General features: G+C 46.0%; 1 protein-coding gene across 1 annotated transcript; it reads left to right on the top strand.

The window, feature by feature from the left end:
• The first annotated feature begins 6,528 nt into the window (after positions 1–6,528).
• On the top strand, positions 6,529–17,576 carry LOC144127987 (uncharacterized). Its single transcript, XM_077661025.1, has 6 exons — positions 6,529–6,690; positions 8,051–8,234; positions 9,626–9,750; positions 13,852–13,959; positions 16,213–16,387; positions 17,078–17,576. Exons 1-6 carry the CDS (start codon positions 6,537–6,539, stop codon positions 17,574–17,576), a joined length of 1,245 nt encoding a protein of 414 aa, XP_077517151.1. The 5' UTR covers positions 6,529–6,536.
• Positions 17,577–21,800: the final 4,224 nt, after the last annotated feature.

Consider the following 21,800-nt stretch of genomic DNA (forward strand, 5'->3'; position numbering starts at 1 on the left):
GAAAGTTCAAAAAATGGTCAATACACTTTTGTCTAAGCACACGAGAACAGATTTTGTTTCCCTGGGTATCGGTATATCATGAAGATTGTTCATTAGAGGAGACCGCGGAAACGCTTGTCATCACTACAGATACTTCTTTGGTTTGTCGTCAGAAAAGTAAGCAAGATTCGCTAATGAAAATAAAAAAACTTGATTGCGGCTATCATGGCGGTTTGTTTCTAAACGTTTAGGTTTAGACTGATATCAGAACCTTTAGAGATTGGGCTAGTTTGTTGACATAGCCCTGCGTAGTCAGTTTGTATGCATTCATCAGCAAGAGGGGGCGGAATAACGTATAATAAATAGAAAACAAAGTTTATGGAGACTTGCACGAAGACATAATCATTCTCCCCTTATCCTCCCCTTCACGCTTGCTTATGTCACAGCGCCCGTGACGATAAGACGTAAAGTTTGCCTTTTAGAAACGCGGAAAACTACGGGGTGATGATATACTTTCCGAATACTTCGCTTATCGTCATTGCCCCAATAATTCATGCGACAGCGTGCTTCTGCTTTTTAATTCTATTGCGCATGCCCTTCGCTAGAACACCAACCCTCAAGGCGGTTATATAAGGCGCGTGAATTTCTTTTCATTCATTGATAGGTGCTCACACAGACGGCGACTTGTTGACATTTGAAAGAAATCGTGTGTGAATGCGTTCAGTGTTCTTGAGCGCATTTGGAGCCATTCTCGCGGTCGCAACGCGGAACCAAGCATCACGTATAGTGACCATGCGTCGAGCCTTCCGACACCGGCTACCAGTCGTCACTACCATGTACCTCCTCGGCCCACGGCCATTCGAGCTGGATTATAATGGAATCGAATGCCGGAACTTCGGCCGTATGCCCCGTGCAGTGATCTGCGAGAGCCGTGGAGTTGAGTTTCCCCTTACGGTGGCGATGTGAGGAAACTACTTGAAGATGAAATCGGAGTTTCTTGATGACCCGGTGGTTCTACTCGCAAACATTCACATTACTCAAGGAAAGGAGAAGGTTAACTATTTATTTACAACATAGGTAAAAAAAACGAGAAGAAACAAAGCAAGGAGAAAACTATTTACATGACTAAATCGTGGATCAGACGAATTCAGCCCCCGCTCAACCCAGAGCACTTGGTTTTAAACCCTCTGTCTCCGCCCTTAGCGGGGACAGCAACCAATAAGATAACCAACGACCCATCTCGCCAATCAGTGGTTAGGGAAAGGAAAATAAGGTCCGCCCACTGATCAGAGATTGGGGAAAAAGGTCTGATTAAAACATTTGGGAAGGAGGTTTCGAATAACTACACAAACAACACAAATGCGACTTCCGTTCCCACGCCACCCACGGCACCACAGACGCTAGAAACATGTGCCGACGAGGCGATGACTCAGGTTGTTGACAGCAACAAAGAGAAGACAGTCGTTAAGGGAAGTAGACAGTCGTTACAGGAATAGTGGGCTTCCGGTCACTCGGCTAATATCTCGTGCGCCCCCGAAACCTCGTCATTCCCCTAACTACCACATGTCGTTAGCTGTACTTGGTTCGCGTTTTTCCCGGCGGCTCATCCCCGTGACGGCGCGGCGTAAACGAGGACGTCCGTTGCACAAAGGGGCGGCAGGGATGGGACGGGCCCCTTTGTTGGGGACTTCCGACCCCGTGGGAGCAGCTTTCCTTGCGAATACAAGATCAACGAGTTCGCGGAAAGGTCAGCGAACTCCACACCTCCCAACCAAGAATGTCACGCGGACACTTGCTGTCAGTGTGACATTAAAGTCCGTCCACAAGGTTCCAAGCAGCATTGGGCACACACACATACACAGCCTCAATTCGTTCCGTGCACACAAGGTTCGGACACCAATCTGCACATTCCAGAATCCACCATGTCAGATCGGTGCGCCAAATTGGCAGAATGATTTCTAGCCACCTACATCTCGAAAAAGAAGATGTTTCCTTTTAGCTTTGTCCACAAGATTGGACCAAAATTCCAATTTATCTGGCACGGCGCCGGTTGTGAAGGCTACCGCCGCTATCGGGTATACATCGTCGTTTTCATCAAAAGCAACAAAGCTCACCAGCTCCCTGCATTCTACCAAGATTGCTGCTGCCATCGTGTCTGCGTTCTCTGCCTCTGAATTTCACAGTTGGGATAGGCCTGTCACCGGCTACTTCACATGCAGTTTTACATCGCTCTTCAGGTAGCGCTAGCTGCCTGTACGGCTGGCAGCCGGCATTCTCTTCAAAGAAAACCATGCCCTTAAGCAATCTTTTCTCCCATTTACCTTGACCAGCTTGCTCCCCCTCTTCTGGTAATGAGGTCTTATGCTTCATGTTTATACTTACAGGGATGAATGCAGTATCCGAATCTCCGAGTTCCCTACCTGCTGTGAAACTCTTTGCAGTTGTCGTTGGTAACTCCCAATCTGCTGCAGACATATTTGCAGCTTCCGGATCTGCTTGAAGCTCTACTGAAGCCTCAGGTTTGTCGCTAACAGATTCGCGTGGTGTTATGAAGTGCTCTTTCAAATCAGCTTTCTCATTTTCTTCCTGCAGCTTCACCTTTTCTGGCTGCTCCAGCAGCGCGGGCGTCTCAAGTGTTATCAACTTCCCTACACCTGGAGCTACATCTGCTGTCACTGCGCACAGTGTCAGCTCCAGCTGGCTAACCAACTCATCTTTGGCAGCTAGCTTACCATCACCTGCAAGGAGTGTGCCCGCTATCATATCCTGATTTACCTCTTCCTCGCGCGTTCCCGCCGCTTCAGAGTTAGCGCCGACCTGCTCTTGCACAATGTTCAACTCTTGTTCACGAGAAGTCCACTCCTGCGCCTCCTGGGTGAGCTCTATATATGCTCGCTCTGACAGCGCGTGCTTCACAGAAGTTTCTAACGCCTCTCTGCCTTCAGCGATCTGTTCTGGCACGGCACACAGCGTTAGATCAGCTTGTGCTCTTTGGAGAACCACACATTCCCGTTTTGTTATTTCGTTCCCTGAATCCACACAGGCTTCAGAATGTTGACCTTCGGATTCCAAGTTGCGGCATGCCAGATCGTCAACCCTATCTGGTTGACTGAGCTTATCAACAGCCATCTCCGACTGGGAGCTTGGTTTATCAGGCGCCAGTATCTCTACCTGAGCTGCTAGTTTGCACACATCTGTCCTCACCGCGGGAACATCTTGTTTTTGCTTTGAATTCGGGCAGTCAATCATCGAGTGTCCAAATTTCATGCAGGTATAACATTGAACTGCTGCGAATAAGACCTCGCTATCAACTTTCGCCCCCTGCCTTAATTTCAATTGCATCTGTGCAAGGTTTTTCTTTTCTAGTTCAATTTGGAATTTCAAATTTTTAATTTCACTCAGCTGTTCAGCCTCCTCCTGCTCAACACGTCGCATCCTGCCCTCCTGATCATACCGTACGGCAGCCATCTCCGTTTTCCGTGCTATTGTTTCTAGCACTAAACACTACACCGACATGGTGAATTCGGAGAAAGCAGAAAGGTATCCCACCTTACTGGTTGCTCTCTGCCCCGGTGATCTCGTCGTCCTCAGTGATGACGACGGGCTCCTCGATGCGGACGACTTGAGCTCTGGATCTCTCAGCAGCTCGCTGACTCCTGCCTCGTTTGACTGGCTTGACTTGGTCGCCTGGTTACTTTTCAGCAGCTCGCTGACTCGAACCCGTTCGATGTGGACGCCTGGTTCTTTTCAGCAGCTCGCTGACTCGAACCCTCGATGGCTTGTTGTTGCCCGGCTCCTTCAGCTCCTAGCTGACTTGAGCCTCCGACGTCCTCTCGAACTCGACCCGTGATCCTGAAGCTTTCGACGTCAGTCTTGCGACGCAGCTTCACGTTTTCTCCTTTAGGACAAACAGCTTGTCCACCAACTTGTTCTTCTCACCTTCCGTCCAATGCCTTGAGTAGAAAGATGTTGCGATCCTGTGTCGACTGCGCCAGTTGAGATCCTGTGTCGACTGTGCCAGTTGAGATCCTGTGTCGACTGCGCCAGTTGAGTTTCCTATGTGCTGCGCCAGTTGAGTTTCCTGTGCCGACTGTGCCAGTTGAATTTCCGCTTTCAGGTGGTGATGTGAGGAAACTACTTGAAGATGAAATCGGAGTTTCTTGATGACCCGGTGGTTCTACTCGCAAACATTCACATTACTCAAGGAAAGGAGAAGGTTAACTATTTATTTACAACATAGGTAAAAAAACGAGAAGAAACAAAGCAAGGAGAAAACTATTTACATGACTAAATCGTGGATCAGACGAATTCAGCCCCCGCTCAACCCAGAGCGCTTGGTTTTAAACCCTCTGTCTCCGCCCTTAGCGGGGACAGCAACCAATAAGATAACCAACGACCCATCTCGCCAATCAGTGGTTAGGGAAAGGAAAATAAGGTCCGCCCACTGATCAGAGATTGGGGAAAAAGGTCTGATTAAAACATTTGGGAAGGAGGTTTCGAATAACTACACAAACAACACAAATGCGACTTCTGTTCCCGCGCCACCCACGGCACCACAGACGCTAGAAACATGTGCCGACGAGGCGATGACTCAGGTTGTTGACAGCAACAAAGAGAAGACAGTCGTTAAGGGAAGTAGACAGTCGTTACAGGAATAGTGGGCTTCCGGTCACTCGGCTAATATCTCGTGCGCCCCCGAAACCTCGTCAACCCCCTAACAACCACATGTCGTTAGCTGTACTTGGTTCGCGTTTTTCCCGGCGGGTCATCCCCGTGACGGCGCGGCGTAAACGAGGACGTCCGCTGCACAAAGGGGCGGCAGGGATGAGACGGGCCCCTTTGTTGGGGACTTCCGACCCCGTGGGAGCAGCTTTCTTTGCGAACACAAGATCAACGAGTTCGCGGAAAGGTCAGCGAACTCCACACGTGGCATAGTCCAGCGCCTCCTCGCCGTTTGCGCCTTGATGCTGACGAAGTTCTCAGCCTTGCTACCAGCTGCACACCTCGACGGTGACGGTGACGCAGACATACACACGCACGCACGCACGCACGCACGCACGCATACACACGCACTGCTTTTTCGCCGAAAGAGAACTACACCGCTTACATAACTAAAGATAATCGAACCTGAAGCAGCCAGAAAGAAGCAAAGTAATGGAGAGCGCCTCAACGCCACCGCCGAGGTACAACTGACGACGGAGGCGCCCCAGCATCGAGAGCGTCGCCAACGGAGAGGCGAATGGCGCGCACCGACTACTGCTGTTTCGGACGAAGTTCTTGCTAGGAAACCCGTGCAGAATAGAGAGTGGTGGAAGCATCACTGAGGCATTCGAGAATCTTCAAACCGAGCCATCGTTTTCATTGTAAATACCGCATTTTCCCCGCTGTTTTACCATTTTCTATTTCTGTTTTGTTCGGCCCGAACTGAATGGTCACCATACGGACAGTGCGACTGGAGGTTCGTCATATGTCAACCAAGTCCGAACGAATTCTTACACAGTCGCCGAACAAAGTACGTACAGCCATTCCGTAGGACTCGCCTGTACTCCTGAAAGTGCTGTTTTTGTCGTTGTTGTTGTTGTCTCAAATACAATGGCGCATACCCATGGTGGGGGATTAGCCAGGGTTTGGCACAGATCCAAAGAGGAAAAAACTCATCCAGGTTTATCTCAAGAGTAAAATGAAGAGCTAAGCTTCGAAGCGTAAGAATGCGACTTCTTTCTCTATTGAGGTGTTTAGAACGGTGGCGAGGCAAAACGAGCAACGCTGCATGATTTGCAAGTAAATATTGAAAGCGGTGTGATTTTTACACGCTGGTTTATTTACAATTGCTGAAGCTTCTGAAGATGACACTTTGCTCCAACTACACTCTCTGCGCAGTACCTGCATTCTTTATTTGATATCTTGCCCTCTGATCTTGTTCTGTACTTGTGATTTCATAATAACCTTTTGTATTCTCCCCTTCCCTCTGAAGTCTTCCGCCCTGAGGGCAAAATAAATCAATCAACTTGCTTTGGATAAGTCGATAGTGCACACTTACAATGTTAATGAAGTGGATCTTCCTCCAAAGGGAATCGCTCATGAGCACACCGCCACATTTTCAACAGACTGCCCTACACTTCTTTTCTTCCTGAATTCCCACTGTGTCGTGATGTTAGAACTTCCGTATTTAGTTCGTACGTGGAAGGCAAAACAGACTACACTCCCAATATGCGATATGCTAAGGAGTGTAACATAATTATACTTGTATTAGCTTCCCACTTAGAGTCATTCACACATTTACCACATTATTGAATATCCGCGACCATATAGTATTAAGCTCCTTGGCTTTCTTCTTTCTCACTCTCTCTCTTGCTCCCGATAGAACGCATTAAACGGCGGTAAACTGTATCCATAGATGGTAGCCATTATTATTATGGCCTTATAAAACAAAATATCAGAAGTCGCATTTGGCCGCCGTGCGAGGCTTAGTAAAAATACATTTAGATTGGCAAAATAAACTAAAAACGTAAGTAAAAGAAGCGCTGAAGAAGAAGAAAAACACAAGACGGGTCGCCATGATTTTGCTGCTTACTTGCGTTGGGACGCTGCTGGCTGCGATTTTCGTTGGTTTGTACCACAAGCCATGGCCTTTCGTCCTGCTGGGCATCTGGCATAGGCAAGCCGAAGACGTCCCTGGACTTCGGCGTCTAACCGCCTATCATGACCCTCGTGAGGATTCACTCATTCGAACACTTTGCATGAGGCCTTTCTAGACGTCGCGGCAATAGATAGGAAAGATTCCTAGACAGTTTACCTCTAACGCCAGTAGGGCTTCTATATCAGAATCGTGTAATAACGGCAGCAACAGGAACCGTTTCTACGAAGTAAACCTTGATGTACGAGGTAGGTAAAATTAGGGGATCTCAAAGTGTTAAGTTGTTTCTTGTGTGTATAGTGCGCGCGCCCAACTGCCGCCAAATGGAGACGGACTTTCACATTTTTTTTTGTTTTCGTGCCTAGGTCATCAGTCAAAACGAAGTCACTATTTCAGTAAGGAAGGGAGAAAGCAGACCGTCAGACCTCAAGTTTTTCCTCGCTTATGACCCACTTGTGCCGCATAAGAAAAAAGACTATGTATAGAAAGGATGGGTGTTTTCAATTTTTTTTATTTCTCGATATGCACAAATGAAATTTTTAAGTATATTAAAAATAATTTTGTGACCACTCAACCAATATTCAACTGTTATATCTTCAGAAAATTGTTTTGTAGTATATGCTTTTCTTGACAATCTTGCTAAATGGCGGCAGAGTTTAGAAAATGTGGCAGAAGGCTTGCTCAACAATCATCGCATTCCTAGCAGAGTGGTAGAGGTCGAAACGTTCTTATAATCTTGATTGCGAGAGGCATACATTTTGATTTTGAATTTTTATGTTGCAGCGTTCGTTGATATATCTAGAGTTAGAAGAAAATTTGGCACAATTAACTTATAATTCAGCATTTTGAAAAAAAAAGTATTTATCTGCCCTGTGGTCCTATAAAGTAATAATAATAATAATTGGTTTTTGGGGAAAGGAAATGGCGTAGTATCTGTCTCATATATCGTTGGACACCTGAACCGCGCCGTAAGGGAAGGGATAAAGGAGGGAGTGAAAGAAAAAAGGAAGAAAGAGGTGCCGTAGTGGAGTGCTCCGGAATAACTTCGACCACCTAGGGATCTTTAACGTGCACTGACATCGCACAGCACACGGGCGTCTTAGCGTTTTTCCTTCATAAGAACGCAGCCGGCGCAAGAAAATAAACGGGGTCGACATAAATTAAACTGTTCTGAAGAAACGTCCTCTGCAAGGTGATTATATCTAGGCAGAAAACCGGTAAGGAGAAAAACGCCCGTTGTGCGAACGTTTCCCCACAGTGCACAGCCACCGCGGTTCGCGGTACAATTTCTTTTCTACTTCCCCGTCTACATCAGCAGTATTTCAGCAGTGTACTGAGCTTTGTAGGCGTTTAGAAAAGCGAGCAGCAGTGAAGCCTAATTACTCTCACCTGTTGCCAGATTCTGAATAGCGCAACTGCGCTATTACTTTGCAGCACAAGTAGCGGCACCTTTACCACCCACCTTGGACTACGTCCACGAAGCCACCGGGCGAGTCGATTTTCGCAGCTTCGAGAGCGTCACCCAAGCCCTCCGGGTGGTTCACTCTGCGAAGGAAGCCATCCCTGTCGAGTCTCTGACGATCATCGTGCCACTGCTGCTCAGCCTGGTCCTGACGGGGTGCGTGTGAGCCTTCTGACATTTCGCGTGGGGAACGCTATCCGGAGACCGTTTAATGAATTCAACGTAAAAAAATCGGTAACTTTTTTTTGAAGTGCATTACTAATTCGTACAAGCTGTACTATGTCATCACAGGTAAGATTTGAAGGAAGAAAAACAAACATAAGCTTTTGGCGCTTCCTTTCAGTAAAAAAAAAGAAGCCTATCTTGCTTGTGCTGTCGAAAGAAATATGCGTTAATTTTTAGAGCTGCTGTATATCCTTGCAAGAAGTTTACAGGTGATACACATTTGAGTGCTACACAGTCGCGGTGCCTCGGGTGGGTGCTCTCCGTGCTAGACAAATTTATGGCGGGCCCGAGAGATGGCGCTTCTGGCGCTAGGTGTGGAATCGGCGGCTTAGTTACGGAGCGAGTCCCTGCACGCACAGCTCCGCGCGGGTATAAGGTGCTGGTGGCAAGTTATACGCTAGAGAGGGTATCACTTTGTTTAAGCTGAGGTACCAATGTTGTTCACAGCTTCAGTTTTCTGCCTCGCATCAGGACTGAAGGTGGTCTCGCGGTGTGGAAGCCTTGGTTGCTGGGATTCCGTAGGCCATACGAGTATCCTCGACAGTAATAAGAAGAACCGGCCGGATGCAGGCATGTGTATGGTGGGCCACATAGCAACGAGAACGTTGGATGCAAAAGCGATGCTGAACTGGTGATGCTGAACAGCTGCCCCGAGTTTCGCAATTTAGGCATATACCTATAGCGTTGTGTATTAGTTTTCTTATAAAAATCTCATTACAAGCGTTTTGGAGAGGTTTCTCTAAACACGGTGTGGCGGCAAAATTCCCCCAAGCAGCTGGTGCTTTCAATTATTTTCTTCTTACTTACAGATCGCTTTAAATTGCAAGAAACTAGAAAGCCTCAAACCTTAATCATTTTTAATAGATACCCTTTACCCTGTTTTTTGAGCTCTGTATTACGAACGTCTTCCAGTAGAGATTTTTGCACGCACTCCATACATGAGTGCTCTATGTCCAGCTTGAATGGTCAACATTAAGAAGTTTGGGGGTCCCATGGAAAGAAGATGAACGCAAGAATGCTTCGCTTTAAAACTAAGATTACTTGCACATGTGATTCACTTCAGTGGAATTTGGTTTTCGACTTCTCCTTGCCTATATAAGAGGCATAGCAAGGATTCTTAATTGCCGTCCAGTTATATTTGAAAATTCCCTTATATAGAAACAAATCAAATGTAAGGCATAAGACATCAGAAAGTTTAGCATACCACTAAATCTTCACCATTTAAGGTGCAAGGTTTTAGTAAATTACAAGATGTAGATAAAACCCTTAGAGTGTCCGTAATTCCCACATCGCGTCTCAAAAAAGTGTGGTCGACATCGCAGGTGGTGGTGGTACAAAAGACGCCAGTCGTCATCAACCACGCCAGCGGATTCCCGCACATCCTGCAGAAGCAACTCGTCCCTGCACACACTTCAGGAATCTGATGAAGCAAAACACCGGCGCCCGGGTAAAGCTATACTTTAGGATTTCGCACAGCTAAGGCGTGCAGTCAGCACGAAGAAACATAGTGCCACAAGTGAAGTACGGCTGGAAGGGGGGTCACAATTCGCGACAAATCAATACAACAGGGACACCCACAACGAGTTTAGCAGGAGAGTTCTAACTTCTTTGGCATGGGGTAGCGGCCCTATGGTTGGCAGCCATCTTTTAAGAGAAAAATTTTGCTTCACACGTTATTAGTGAAGTGTGATATAGAACTGTGATATAGCATTTCTGGGGATAGGATTTCAATGACGTCCTTATGCTGCTGTACGCTTATGCCTTTTCATATCAGACAAGCCAGTTTAGCGTGAATAAACCGTCAGCGATAGCCCAAAACTGGTTCAGCAAGTCGACACCGCTGCTTTTGACAAGATGACAAGTTGTGAACTTGTGTGCAGTCGCTCGCTGCCGGATAAACTATTGTCTACTTCCCTACCCTACCTCCCTACGCCCAGTTACACTTTCTCATGCTCTCCCACTGACCATTCTACGTGCCTGCTGCACATGTGCAGAAACAAAAAGAAATCAGCTAAGTAGCACCCAATCATTAGCAGCAGAGCACGGAAGAGGGGCGGACTAATTTCGTTGACATTTTCTTTGCGAGGCTGCGTTCTAGATAGAAGATTCTACCGGCTACGGTATGGCTATGGCATTAGTCAATACTGCCGATTTGTTGCTCTAATTTACGACGAATAAAAGAAGAGCGACGTCTTAGCTGGTGCCGTTCAGTGTAAGCCATATGGCTGGCACTGACATGCAGGACAAATTGCGTAAACACTTTATCAGTACGAAATGACCGGCGGCGCAAACAAGGACACTAACAAGAAAGAGACACCACATGCTCACACTAACAACTGTTTATCGCGCGGAAAGGTTTCTTGTTTAAACATTCAGCTCAAGCATGTAACATCGCGTTATCGCTCCAAACCCAGCACGTGGAAAAAAAACATCAACATCAGGAAAACGAACAAGAAAATTTAACCCCTGCAGAAAAAAAAAGTAACAGATTCTGATAAAAGGAATTAAAAAACTTAAAGGAGGGGGCCATCTTTTAGAAAAAACAGCGTCACACAATCGTAGCTATAGCAGAGTCCTACATGAGAAGCAAAAGTGGTCAGACACTAAAAAACCAATAACAAATAACAATCTTAGCGAAAGCAGAGTAAACAAATAAAGCAAAAGCTGTCAGAAACCGAAAAACTGCAAACACTATAAAGATAAACTCAATAAGTTCAAGTTCAAGTTCGTCTTTATTTACATCAGGAAGATGTAGGTAGGCCCGGACAGAAAAGTGATAAAAATTCATTTGAAGGAGTCCGGGCCCCTTCTACAAGGCAAAATACAACGAAAGCAACAGAGCTTGGTTAACAATGACGAGGTAGAAAAAAAAAAGTTAAGAGGCGCTGCGAGCATATATTGTTAAAAGACAAAGAAAAGAACTTGTACGCCCAAAACATGAACACTAAAGCTTTTGTACGCTTTTTATAATATGACAAACTGATTGATAGAATCAAGTACACATATTAAAAAAAAATGCTTGCGTATGTCAGCACATTTATCAAAAGGGACTGAAAGTCACCGCTCTAAAGCGACAAGAATGTCACGTGGGCTACTTTTTTCCACAGATATTCCTCTACTCAGCAGCTTATTTAATACATGTGGAACTGCAAAGCGTAACATAGAACGTCCGTATTCTGTACGACAGAAGGGAACGCACCAGAATGACTGATTTCGATAGTTCTAGGAACGTATACTGGTGGTAGCGTATACACTTTTATATCTCAGTGCTAAATGATATTCATATAGGTCATGAGCTGGTGTAATCTGAAAGCGCGTGAAAAATTCTGTGTGCGCACGGTAATCGACGTTTGCTATGTGCCGGACTGCTTTCTTTTGGAGCATGAATATTTTATTTATGTTGGCCTGCGTTGTATTGCCCCATACTAAGAAACAGTAATTTAAATGAAGGAGGAACAGCGTGTTGTAAATTAGTATTTTTATTGACGTCGGAAGAAAATACCGAAATTTTGCTTGCATTCCTACACATTTCGTGAGGCGACATAGAACTATACTAACGTGAGCGTCCCAGACCATGCTCTTACTGAAAAATACTCCAAGTGTTTTGGCCGTATCTACAATATCTATAATAGAATTCCCAATGGGAAACTGATGCTCTGCCATGATCGCCCTATTTCTCGCTTGGAAAACAACTGCTTTTGTCTTTTTCGCGTTTAGTACCAGGGAGTTTGCTTCGCTGCAGTGTTTGAGGGCATCCAACGCGCTGTTAATGGTTGGGACTAGAAATTCGAGACTATTACCTTTAAAGAACATGCTAGTGTCATCTGCGTAAATTACATATTGAGGCTTATTACTTATATTAACAATGTCATTAATGTAAAGAATAAAAAGTAAAGGTCCCAATATACTTCCCTGTGGGACGCCGGTAAAAATTTTCTGAAGAGAGGAGAGTTCATTTACTATGTGCACACAATGAAAACGATGTTGAAGATATGATTCGATGAGGAGGAGTGGTGTGCCACGTATGCCGTAGAGTTCAAGTTTCTTTAGTAGTTTGTGGTGAATAAGGTGGTCAAAAGCCTCTGAAAAGTCAACAAAAATTCCTATGCATATCTCTTTATTTTCAATTGCTTCGAGAATTATTTCTTTTTGTGTTAGAAAAGCTGTTTCAGTGGATCTGCCTTGATCAAATCCGTATTGAGGTGTAGACAGTAACAAAGATTCTAAAAAAAAACTCCACAGACGGCCGCTAGAAAAGGAGGGCTGAAGAGTCGCACTGAACATGAAGTCACAAAAAACTATCCAGAAATGAAACTTGATTTGTACGGAGGGAGGGATATCGAAGAGTCGCTAACACAAATGCTTCCCTTCTTTTTAATCATAAAAGCCTCAATAATTTCATCTGCCACCTGATCGGGACTCCTGCCCAGAATCTGCAGGGGTTGCTCGTTTTCCTGATGTCAGTGCTTTTTTCCCACGTGCTGGGTTCGGAGCGATAATGCGATATCACATGCTTAAGCTGAATGTTTAAATATGCCACCTTTTCGCGCAATAAACAGTTGGTAGTGTGCGCATGTGGTGTCTCTTTCTAGTTAGTGTCCTTGTTTGCGCCGCCGTTTATTTCGTCACGCACCAGCTCTCCCCTCAGGCTGTTATTCGGAAGTTACTTTATTAGTAGTTCGTACTTTCTTGCACAATTTTTCAGACACGATATAGAGCATGGCAAGCCAGCATACATGAAAACGCACTCTTGAAAGCTGTTTTTTTTCACTTGGTTTATGGGGGTTGAACGTCCCAAAACGACTCAGGCTATGAGGAACGCCGTAGTGAAGGGCTCTGGAAATTTCGACCACCTGGGGATCTTTAACGTGCACTAACGTCGCACAGTACACGGGCCTCTAGAATTTCACCTCCATCGAAATTCAACCGCCGCTGCTGGAATCGAACCCTCCTCTTTCGAGTCAGCATCCGAGCGCCATAACCACTGAGCCAATGCGGCGTCTGCTAAGCTTCTTTGAGAGCAGGAGCAAAATCTTGCAGTTTTGGTGTACGATTCTCTTATGCTTCAAAAGGCGCGTAGCAAACACCCTAACTTGTATGTGTTTAGACGCTTATGCACTCTTAATTCAATAATGAAATAATGCAAAGAGGGCATTTGTTTTTGGATGTTTGTTGAAACGTGCAAGTATTACTGTCCTTTGCTCTGTGGTAATGTGGGCCACTCAGGCACAAATCGGATAAGTGATTACACCTTATAGGTTAAAAAATCAGAGAGTGCGCTGTTTCATTGATTTATTTAATAAAGTTTAATAGCCTCTGTTATCACTGGCGATAAGGAAATTTACTTTGCCGTCTTCAAAGTCTTAATTATTATGTTCGCGGCACATTTCTGCCAGTGGTTTGAATTTTTTTTTCTGCTTCGGGGAACGGTGTTTTCCTACCTAATGGTCGAACTCAGTGTTATACAGTTTTTTTATCGCTATTGCAGTGAATAAACAGAACAACTTCAACAAAGACGCATGCTGTTCACTGCCGCTCTCATGTCCAGGCGGTCCTACACTGCGAAGTTACAGACTTGGTCGGCGACGCCATTCGGTGCCGATCCCGAGCGTGCAATTCCCGGCGCTCGCGAATTTTGGGCCAGCAGAGAGCACAGGTACGTTGTGTCATCGCTTTGGTCAAAGCACTGACATGTCAGCTCCTCTAAATGCCATTTCACATTTACTGGGTCACTGTAATACCGTGTTTCATCATGTATGCAACGCGCTATAGAGTTTACTGACGAGCACAGCATGCCCATTTCATACCACGTGGCAGTGCGTGCTACCACGTAGCACCATTTCCTGCAGAACAGAGCAATACAACTTGTTTTTCGTTGTGCTGTACAGTGAGAAAGTTGGGAAAGCGAAAGAAACTACAATGCCTACAGTGTTCTAGATTTACTAAAAATCAGAAAAGTTCTCTACAACGCCTACGAATTTCGGTGATGCTACAATAGCCTCTCTGCATGAGCTGGAAGCAATCCCCTTCAATTCATTGCTTTGTCAGCGGCTGCACATACGACATATGGCACGAAAGAGAAGGCTCTCGCAGGCGCTAGTGATTCTGGTTAGCTGCTCCCCTATTAAAATCGCGCCTGATTTGCAAGCGCAAGAGCATTTGCACACACATTGGCAGGCTTATCGTGATTGCTGTAGAGGTAGGCAAGTGCCAGACATGTACCGTTCTCAAATTACAAGGTATGGTTTAGTACTTCGCTTCCCGTGATTTATGGGCATGCCTTCGGTTTCAACACAAACACCAGCAAATCGGGCAGTGGTGGTGGTAACTGTATCGGATCTGGTAACCAGGGTCCTCAAGACTGGTAACCATGCTGTGGAAGCCGGTCAGCCGGGTGGCTGATATAAGAGCGCAAGCGCCCAATAAACGCACTGTTACTCTGCACCTCGAGCTCAGCGGTCGTCTGCGTCGCATGCTATCTTGAACGACACATGGTGTCAGAAGTTCTTATCACGCCCATTCCCCGCTTCAACTGAGCCAGCGCAATGGAAGTACTACCGCCCCCTAATCGCCAACTGCTCTCCGAAGCGCCGGCGGAAAAGTGGAAGCAATTCAGGCAGAGGATGGATTTGTACTTCAAGGCAACTTCGCATGTGAACGGTTTCGCGATTTTAATAATAATAATAATAATAATAATAATAATAATAATAATAATAATAATAATAATAATAATAATAATAATAATAATAATATTAATAATAATGGTTTTATTTGCGCCTTATGAATACATGGCGCGGGAGACCCGCAGTAAAAGCTGTCACAAGCGACAGCTTGACAAAGCCGGAGGCCCCCCTATACACTTGACAGCATCATAGGCGCAATGAAACGGCATGTCTCATCCAAAAACAAAATAGAACAAAACACGAAAACATCTGCAATTACAATCACTCACAAGAACTACATAAAATTATACAGAAAATGTGGTAGAATGAAGTTAGAAAGCACTTACAAAAGCAATGAAACATTCATGTGCGATGGCAATGAGTTTAGCGAAAGTAACAGATAAATTAAGCACATTTTGCTTCAAATAAAATTCAGAACAAAGTGAATACAGACAAGCGGTACAGTCAGGGTAAACAACAACGTGACAGAGTAAACAGGAAGGGCAAGCGAAGTGTCCTAGTACATGTTGAAATACCGGCGGAGTGTTTTGAACGTCACCTTTTCAAGTTGGATATGTTTATGATTTAAATCATTTAGTAACCGGGGTAGTTTATTCTGTATTGTTTGTAGGCCGTATGTTGTGCGAAACGTCCTTACTTTCCAGAGCTCCGTGTGACGTGTCTGGCGTGTAGTAGTGTTTGGTTGTAACCTGGCTAGACGATGTAGAAATGAACTGTTGCTAGCGTTTTCATTCTTAATTGCCTTGCAAAGGATATAATCAAACAGTTTGGTAACAGGAATTATGTTGTATTTGGGAAATAGATGATACGTATGTGAATAAAACGGCAGATTTTCTATTACTCTTACAAACCTTTTCTGCAACTTGTGAAGCTTCTGCAAATTTCCGTAAGTTGTCGTACACCAAACTAAGTGACAATAATTGAGTCGGGAGGAGAATAAGGTATTATAAAGTAACAGTAAGATTTTTGGTGGTAGTAAATTGCGATTGCGGTATACTAGCCCAATTACTTGTGCTAGCTTAATTAGCATGCTGTCCACGTGGACATCCCATGACATATTCTGCTGAAAGATAACACCTAATGTCTTAATGTCGACGTAATAGTGGAAACGGACCATCGACCACTGATAGCCATTGCCCAGAAGAACCTGTCAGACATGCCTCCTCGCCTGCAGCGTTTCTTTATGTGCCTCATGCCGTTCAACATTTCTCTGCTGTACGTCCTAGGGAGAGACCTTGCTCTGGCCGATGCTCTCTCAAGAATCCGATGCGACAGCGATGAGCCACCTGAAAGCGAACTAGAAAATGTGGCCACCCATGCAACGGCCGGCCTCTCCACTCTCGTCAGCGACACAACAGCCAAGCGGATGGCAAAAGAAACGAGTGAAGACGACGAGCTAAGGCGAGTCACTGAAGCCCTACAAGATGGACATAGCGTTATAGGTCAGCTAGCTCCCTTCGAAGCTCAGCTATCAAGTGTGGAAGGCGTACTGTTGCGTGGATATAGAGTTGTCATTCCGAAGTCCCTAGAAAAGAAATGTTGCAGCGCCTACACGAGGGCCACTTGGGCGTCGGAAAATGCAAAGCAATGGCCAGAGTATTGATGTATTGGCCTGGTATGGCAGCAGAAATAACTGAGAAAGTTTCCAGGTGCCAAACCTGCCACCGTTTCGCTTACAAGCAACCAAGTGAACCCCTAATGCAAAGGCATTGTCCCGCATTACCGTCGGCTAGGGTAGGCGCGGACTTGTTCGAGCATTACGGAACTACCTTGCAGTCTACGATGCCTATTCCAATTACCCTGAAGTAGAGCCGCTTTCTCACACTACTAGCCACTGTGTAATAGAGGAGCTGGCCATGATATTTGCACGTCACGGCATCCCGCTTGAAGTATGCTCGGACGGCGGACCACAACTTTCATCGCAGCCATTTCATGCTTTCGCAGAACAGTTTGAATTTGCCCATGTTGTTTCTAGTCCCGGTTTTCCACGCTCAAACGGTTTGGCAGAGAGAGGGATGAACTTGGTGAAATGTTTCCTCAAGAAGGCGCTATATTTGAATGAATACTTTTGGATCGCCTTCTTAATTACAGGACAGCACCACTCGAGGCCGGACAAGCCCCGTGCGAGCTACTCATGGGCAGGAGGTTAAGAGCGAGGCTGCCTGACTTCGCAGACCGTAGGGCACCAGAGGTCAAAAAGCACACCCAAGCCCACCCTCAGAGACGTCCACTAGAAGCACTCGGCGAGCATGACACCGTTAGGCTGCTCGACAAGGGAGGGTGGACCACAAAGGCCCTCGCAGAAAACGCCGTCGCCCCTCGCTCATACATGGTCCGTAAAAAAGACGTGAATCAGCTTCGTCGCAACCGTCAACATCTGCTGCGAACAAACGAAGAGTTCGACCCCTCACTGGAAACCATTCCTGACTGTACGGAAGACAGTGCTAGCGACTGTGCTTCTCTTCCAGGCTTGCGGCACCACAGGAGTCCCTGGGCAAGTCGAGCCCCACGTGTGACGATCAAGCCACGGCTGCCCACACGCCTCAAGAGCATCCTGAGCCAGGGCAACATAGTCCTCTGGAAACCATGAATTCCGAGCCGGACGACGCTGAGCTTCGCCGGAGCACCCGGTTAAGGAAAAAGCCCACCCGCCTCGTGTATCAAAAGGACTTTCATCAAATTGCTTGAATCGATCTGCTGTTGTATTGTGCTAGTTTTTTTCTGTTTTTAGAGGGAGAAAGATGTATCGGATCTGGGAACCAGGGCCTTCAAGACTGGCAACCATGCTGTGCAAGCCGGCCAGCCGGGTGGCTGATATAAGAGCGCAAGCGCCCAATAAACGCACTGTTAATCTGCACCTCGAGCTCAGCGGTTGTCTGCGTCGCATGCTATCTTGAACGACACAGCAATGACTTTTATTTTCAAAAGGAATGGTGTGGCGTAGGGTACTGGAATGCTAAGACATTGCTATAGGCTGACAGACACATACACAGGAGATAGCCCTGGACCACAGATGTATGGAGCTCGCACTTTTCTTCCTTAGACAATAGCATCAAATGCGAAACACAGGGGTCTTTTTTATCTGAATGAAGAGGCTTTTACAAATATGATGATTCTGGGTCATTGAGGAAGCGCACGTACTAGGATTGTACAGGCAGCACTTGCTCAATGAGTGGTCGTTAAATTGTGACATATGATGCGCCTGGAGACCTAGAATCTTTAAAACCTCTGACACACTCTACGGCCGCTTCTAAGTCAACCGAGTTGTACTGGGTTCTTGCAGGGCGTGGTGCTTGGCTTCACAGCGCGAAGCGGACTACCAGGAGCCACGTCGTGTCGCAGGCGCGCACCAATCTTATCTATAAATTGCTACCCATTATAACACTTTATGGCTCTCTCCTTTAACTTCCGTTCCGGGGAAAGTGCTGCAGGCTAGGGTATTTTGCATCAAACTAACCTCTCTGTCTTAGGTGTCGTAAACCTTTTTCTGATCACAGTAAAATTGGGTGTGTGAAAAGCTGAACATTGAACTTCATGGCTACTTATGTTGAATAGCCGGCGACTCGAAGGAGTTGGATCAGGTTGAACGCTTCGATGTGTATGTAAACACCTGTGTAAACTGTGAATTTATAGCTTCTTCTTAGCCTGGGCTACAGGCAGCACTGATGCATGTGCTTCAGCCAGTTTTCAGTTTTTTTATGTCGCAACCTGCGGCCCTTATTGTGCCCCAGAGCGAATGTCGTATATAACATTTCTGAAACGAGTGAGCTTGATAACACAGCTTCCACCATACTTTTGTAGGCAATTTTTACCTTCCGTAAACGTCATTTTACCACTACTTTTCTTGCATCATCTCAACATGTATAGAATAGCAAATATGGGATTCCCTGACGTTTCTGGTACTCATCTGCAACCGTTCTAGCATATCTACGAAATTTTTTGTATGTCTATGTATAAATAGCAGCGGGTATATTTCTTGAAAAGCTTATTAGTTGGCTTCAGGACACACTCAGTTTGGGCGGAAGAAAAAAGCATCTGCATAAACAACAAATGGCGAATGGTGCCTGAAAAGATTAAGAGTTTGCGCTGAATACTTTCTTTGCTTTCGTCACTCTTTCGTATCTGTTATTTTCGCTGCAGGCACTGACGATTCGGCATCAGTACCGGTGCTCCGACAATGAAGTCCCTTGACGGGTTTTCTGACAGCCAGCGAGGAACAGCTCTTTCCTTGTACGTCTTGGATATTATGAAAAGGCTCCTGCGCAACGAAGCCTGAACAAAAGAAAACTATGCACCATATCAGCTGTGTGCTCAGTAGTTTAGAACTAACTGGTTAGCAGCACCTGATGATACGTTGTAGGCAGCAATGTTCAGTTCACAGCCTAGGTTATAAGTTGGCAAATGAAGTTATGTGCAGAACGTGGTTCTAGCTAGCAACCCATCAAAACATAACCTTTCGTAATAATGAAGGCGTCCTAAAGAAGAATCCTACGGAGCCCAAAACCATATAACGCTAGACGAGAGAGAGTTGCTATGCGAGCGCAAAAGCAGATACCGCGCGAACTGCCACTTGCTAAGGGCAATCACTGAGGTGACCAACGCCGACGCGGGGCGGCCCCATGGCAAGACCTTGAAACTTTCTCTTTTTGGATTGGCTTGGTGTCCCGCTAAGGCGCTAGACTTGAAAACAATCAATCAAGGTTTCTGCCGTAGCAAAGCTCGCGCCGCTTAGTCGCAACAGCGAAAAGACGGAAAGACACAGAGGGTTCAAAAAATGCCGACTATATGAACGGTTTACGATATGTAGGACCTCCTAATAAAACACTTTTGTGAACTACTTGAAGGTAGAATCAGGCAATGAAACTTTGGGACTGCATATTAAAACGAGTAACACGATCAAATACTTTGATGTTCACAAATCCAAATTTTTGGCCATTTTTCGCTATTTGAAAGCCGCATCTCCTGTTTAAAGAATTAAGCTACCAAGAGGTCTGGGAGAAGAAGTAGATCGAGAAACAATAAACTAACAACCGATTTTATTGGAATGCGGTCCGCTGCATGGTTCTTCCCTTGGAGGAAGTAACCGCTTAATGATTTCAGTCGTTTGCACAATGTTACATTCCCTGTTTCCCTACTTCGTCTCATTAGTCGGCCATTCTTCCTTTCCAAGTTGCTCTTGTTCAATGCAGTGCAAACTGGCTCAAAAGTCTTCAGGCCAAACAGCTTCCATGCGAGCATCATATTAAGGTCCAGAAAATTTTGATGAGGACGATGGTTTTTTTTTTTAACTAATAGGTATTTAGATCCTACTGGACTGCATATGGGTACCACGAAACCGGTGAAAATGAAGCCATTAGCCTGAGGTCTTTTGACCGAACATCTACCCATTTCCTTACTTTTCCATATACCTCCCTAACATATGGCGTCTGCAACTCTCAATGAGCGTCAGCAGCGACACAGATCAACCGTTGAACGTGGGTGGAAGATTGAAACGATGGCTTCAGGACGCCGTTTGGCCAGACCTCCTGGGCTATAACCCGACCATTTGCGGAGGGGTGCTCGAAGACTTCAGCGCCGCCGAATACCACGGCGGCACCTTGCGTACGGAGGAGCTGGCACCGCGTCCTCAGACGTCTTCCTACGGCGGCTGCACCAGAGATGACGTCAACAGAGCCGACGATGCGAATCGTGCGAGCACTGAGGCCTTTGAGACCCCCCTCCTGGACGATATATACTGCCGAAGAAGCGATGCCAGTGAGGACGGCACGGATGAGACCGAAGTCGTAGAGGGCAACTGGGCTGACTTGGATGAATCGCGGCCTCAGCGCCTGGAGTGGCAGCCTTCCCATCACCACCAGCGCGACGAGAGAAGACGCTCCGGGTTAGCAGACTGGGGTAAACAACTTTTGTTCGTTAGCTGATTTAATTTTAGCTAGATGATCTTCTAGCATCAGGAAAACGTTACGCTGTTGTACTTGGGCAAATAATTTAGAAGTGTGCAGGTAATTAAACACAAAGGAAATCAAACGAATCTTCATGTTCTGCCGCACTCTATGCCTGGTGTTGTTGCTTCCCTGATCCCCTCAGTCCAACTTCCTTAGCTCACTGAAACAGTTCAACAACATACCTTGTAATACATGCAAACTTTGTACATCCTGAATGAAATGTTCTATAAGCGGATAATGCTATTTGATGCCAAAGAGGTAGTTAAATAAAATGCGACTTTTTACGTCGTCATCTTTGTGAGGGACTTTCTTGGTGCTGAAGAACGACACCTTTTTGGTGTGGCCTTTGGTTATGCGTATTAACAAAAGTTTCTTCACTGGAGACTAGTGTTAATCGTGCACGTTGTTAGCCAAAAATAGGTCACATATGATTTCGAATGTTCCCTGCTGAGATTCTACCATTTTCAGTCAGTTTAACGAGGCATCCTTATGGGCTTTAGGGTTACGGGGGAGGGCGGGGGGAGTAGTGTGCCAGGATTTGCCAGCTGAGACAATGCGATCGGGATGAGTTTAAGAGCGATCGCAGTTGTGACAGTTTGAGACAGTTTTAACGCTATAACGTTAAGGTTCCCGCTCTGCAGAAAATCTGGCGTCGCCCTCGGTACCCTCGTCGGTACCCTCGTGTGAGGAGAAAATCCCCGCATAAGCAACCTAGGGGGCACCCTAGATCACGTGACGTTATGCAGCCATCACAACCTGACCTTAAGATTGTGAGCAAACTCCCCACTGTGGCAGGTGGCAGTTATTGGAGATTGCTCGGGAAGGCCAACCCGGGCCGCACAACCCTACCGGTGGCAGCACCTGCCATC

The sequence above is a fragment of the Amblyomma americanum genome, chromosome 1 (assembly GCF_052857255.1).
Source record: "Amblyomma americanum isolate KBUSLIRL-KWMA chromosome 1, ASM5285725v1, whole genome shotgun sequence".
In the NCBI taxonomy this organism is placed as follows: domain Eukaryota; kingdom Metazoa; phylum Arthropoda; class Arachnida; order Ixodida; family Ixodidae; genus Amblyomma; species Amblyomma americanum.

Bases quoted from the DNA above. Each gene is read 5' to 3' on its own strand.
- LOC144127987 (XM_077661025.1), top strand. From the start codon at position 6,537: ATGATTTTGCTGCTTACTTGCGTTGGGACGCTGCTGGCTGCGATTTTC. The intron at 8,235-9,625 runs GTGCGTGTGAGC...TCGACATCGCAG, and splicing joins CTCAGCCTGGTCCTGACGGG to GTGGTGGTGGTACAAAAGAC. The intron at 13,960-16,212 runs GTACGTTGTGTC...TGTACGTCCTAG, and splicing joins TGGGCCAGCAGAGAGCACAG to GGAGAGACCTTGCTCTGGCC.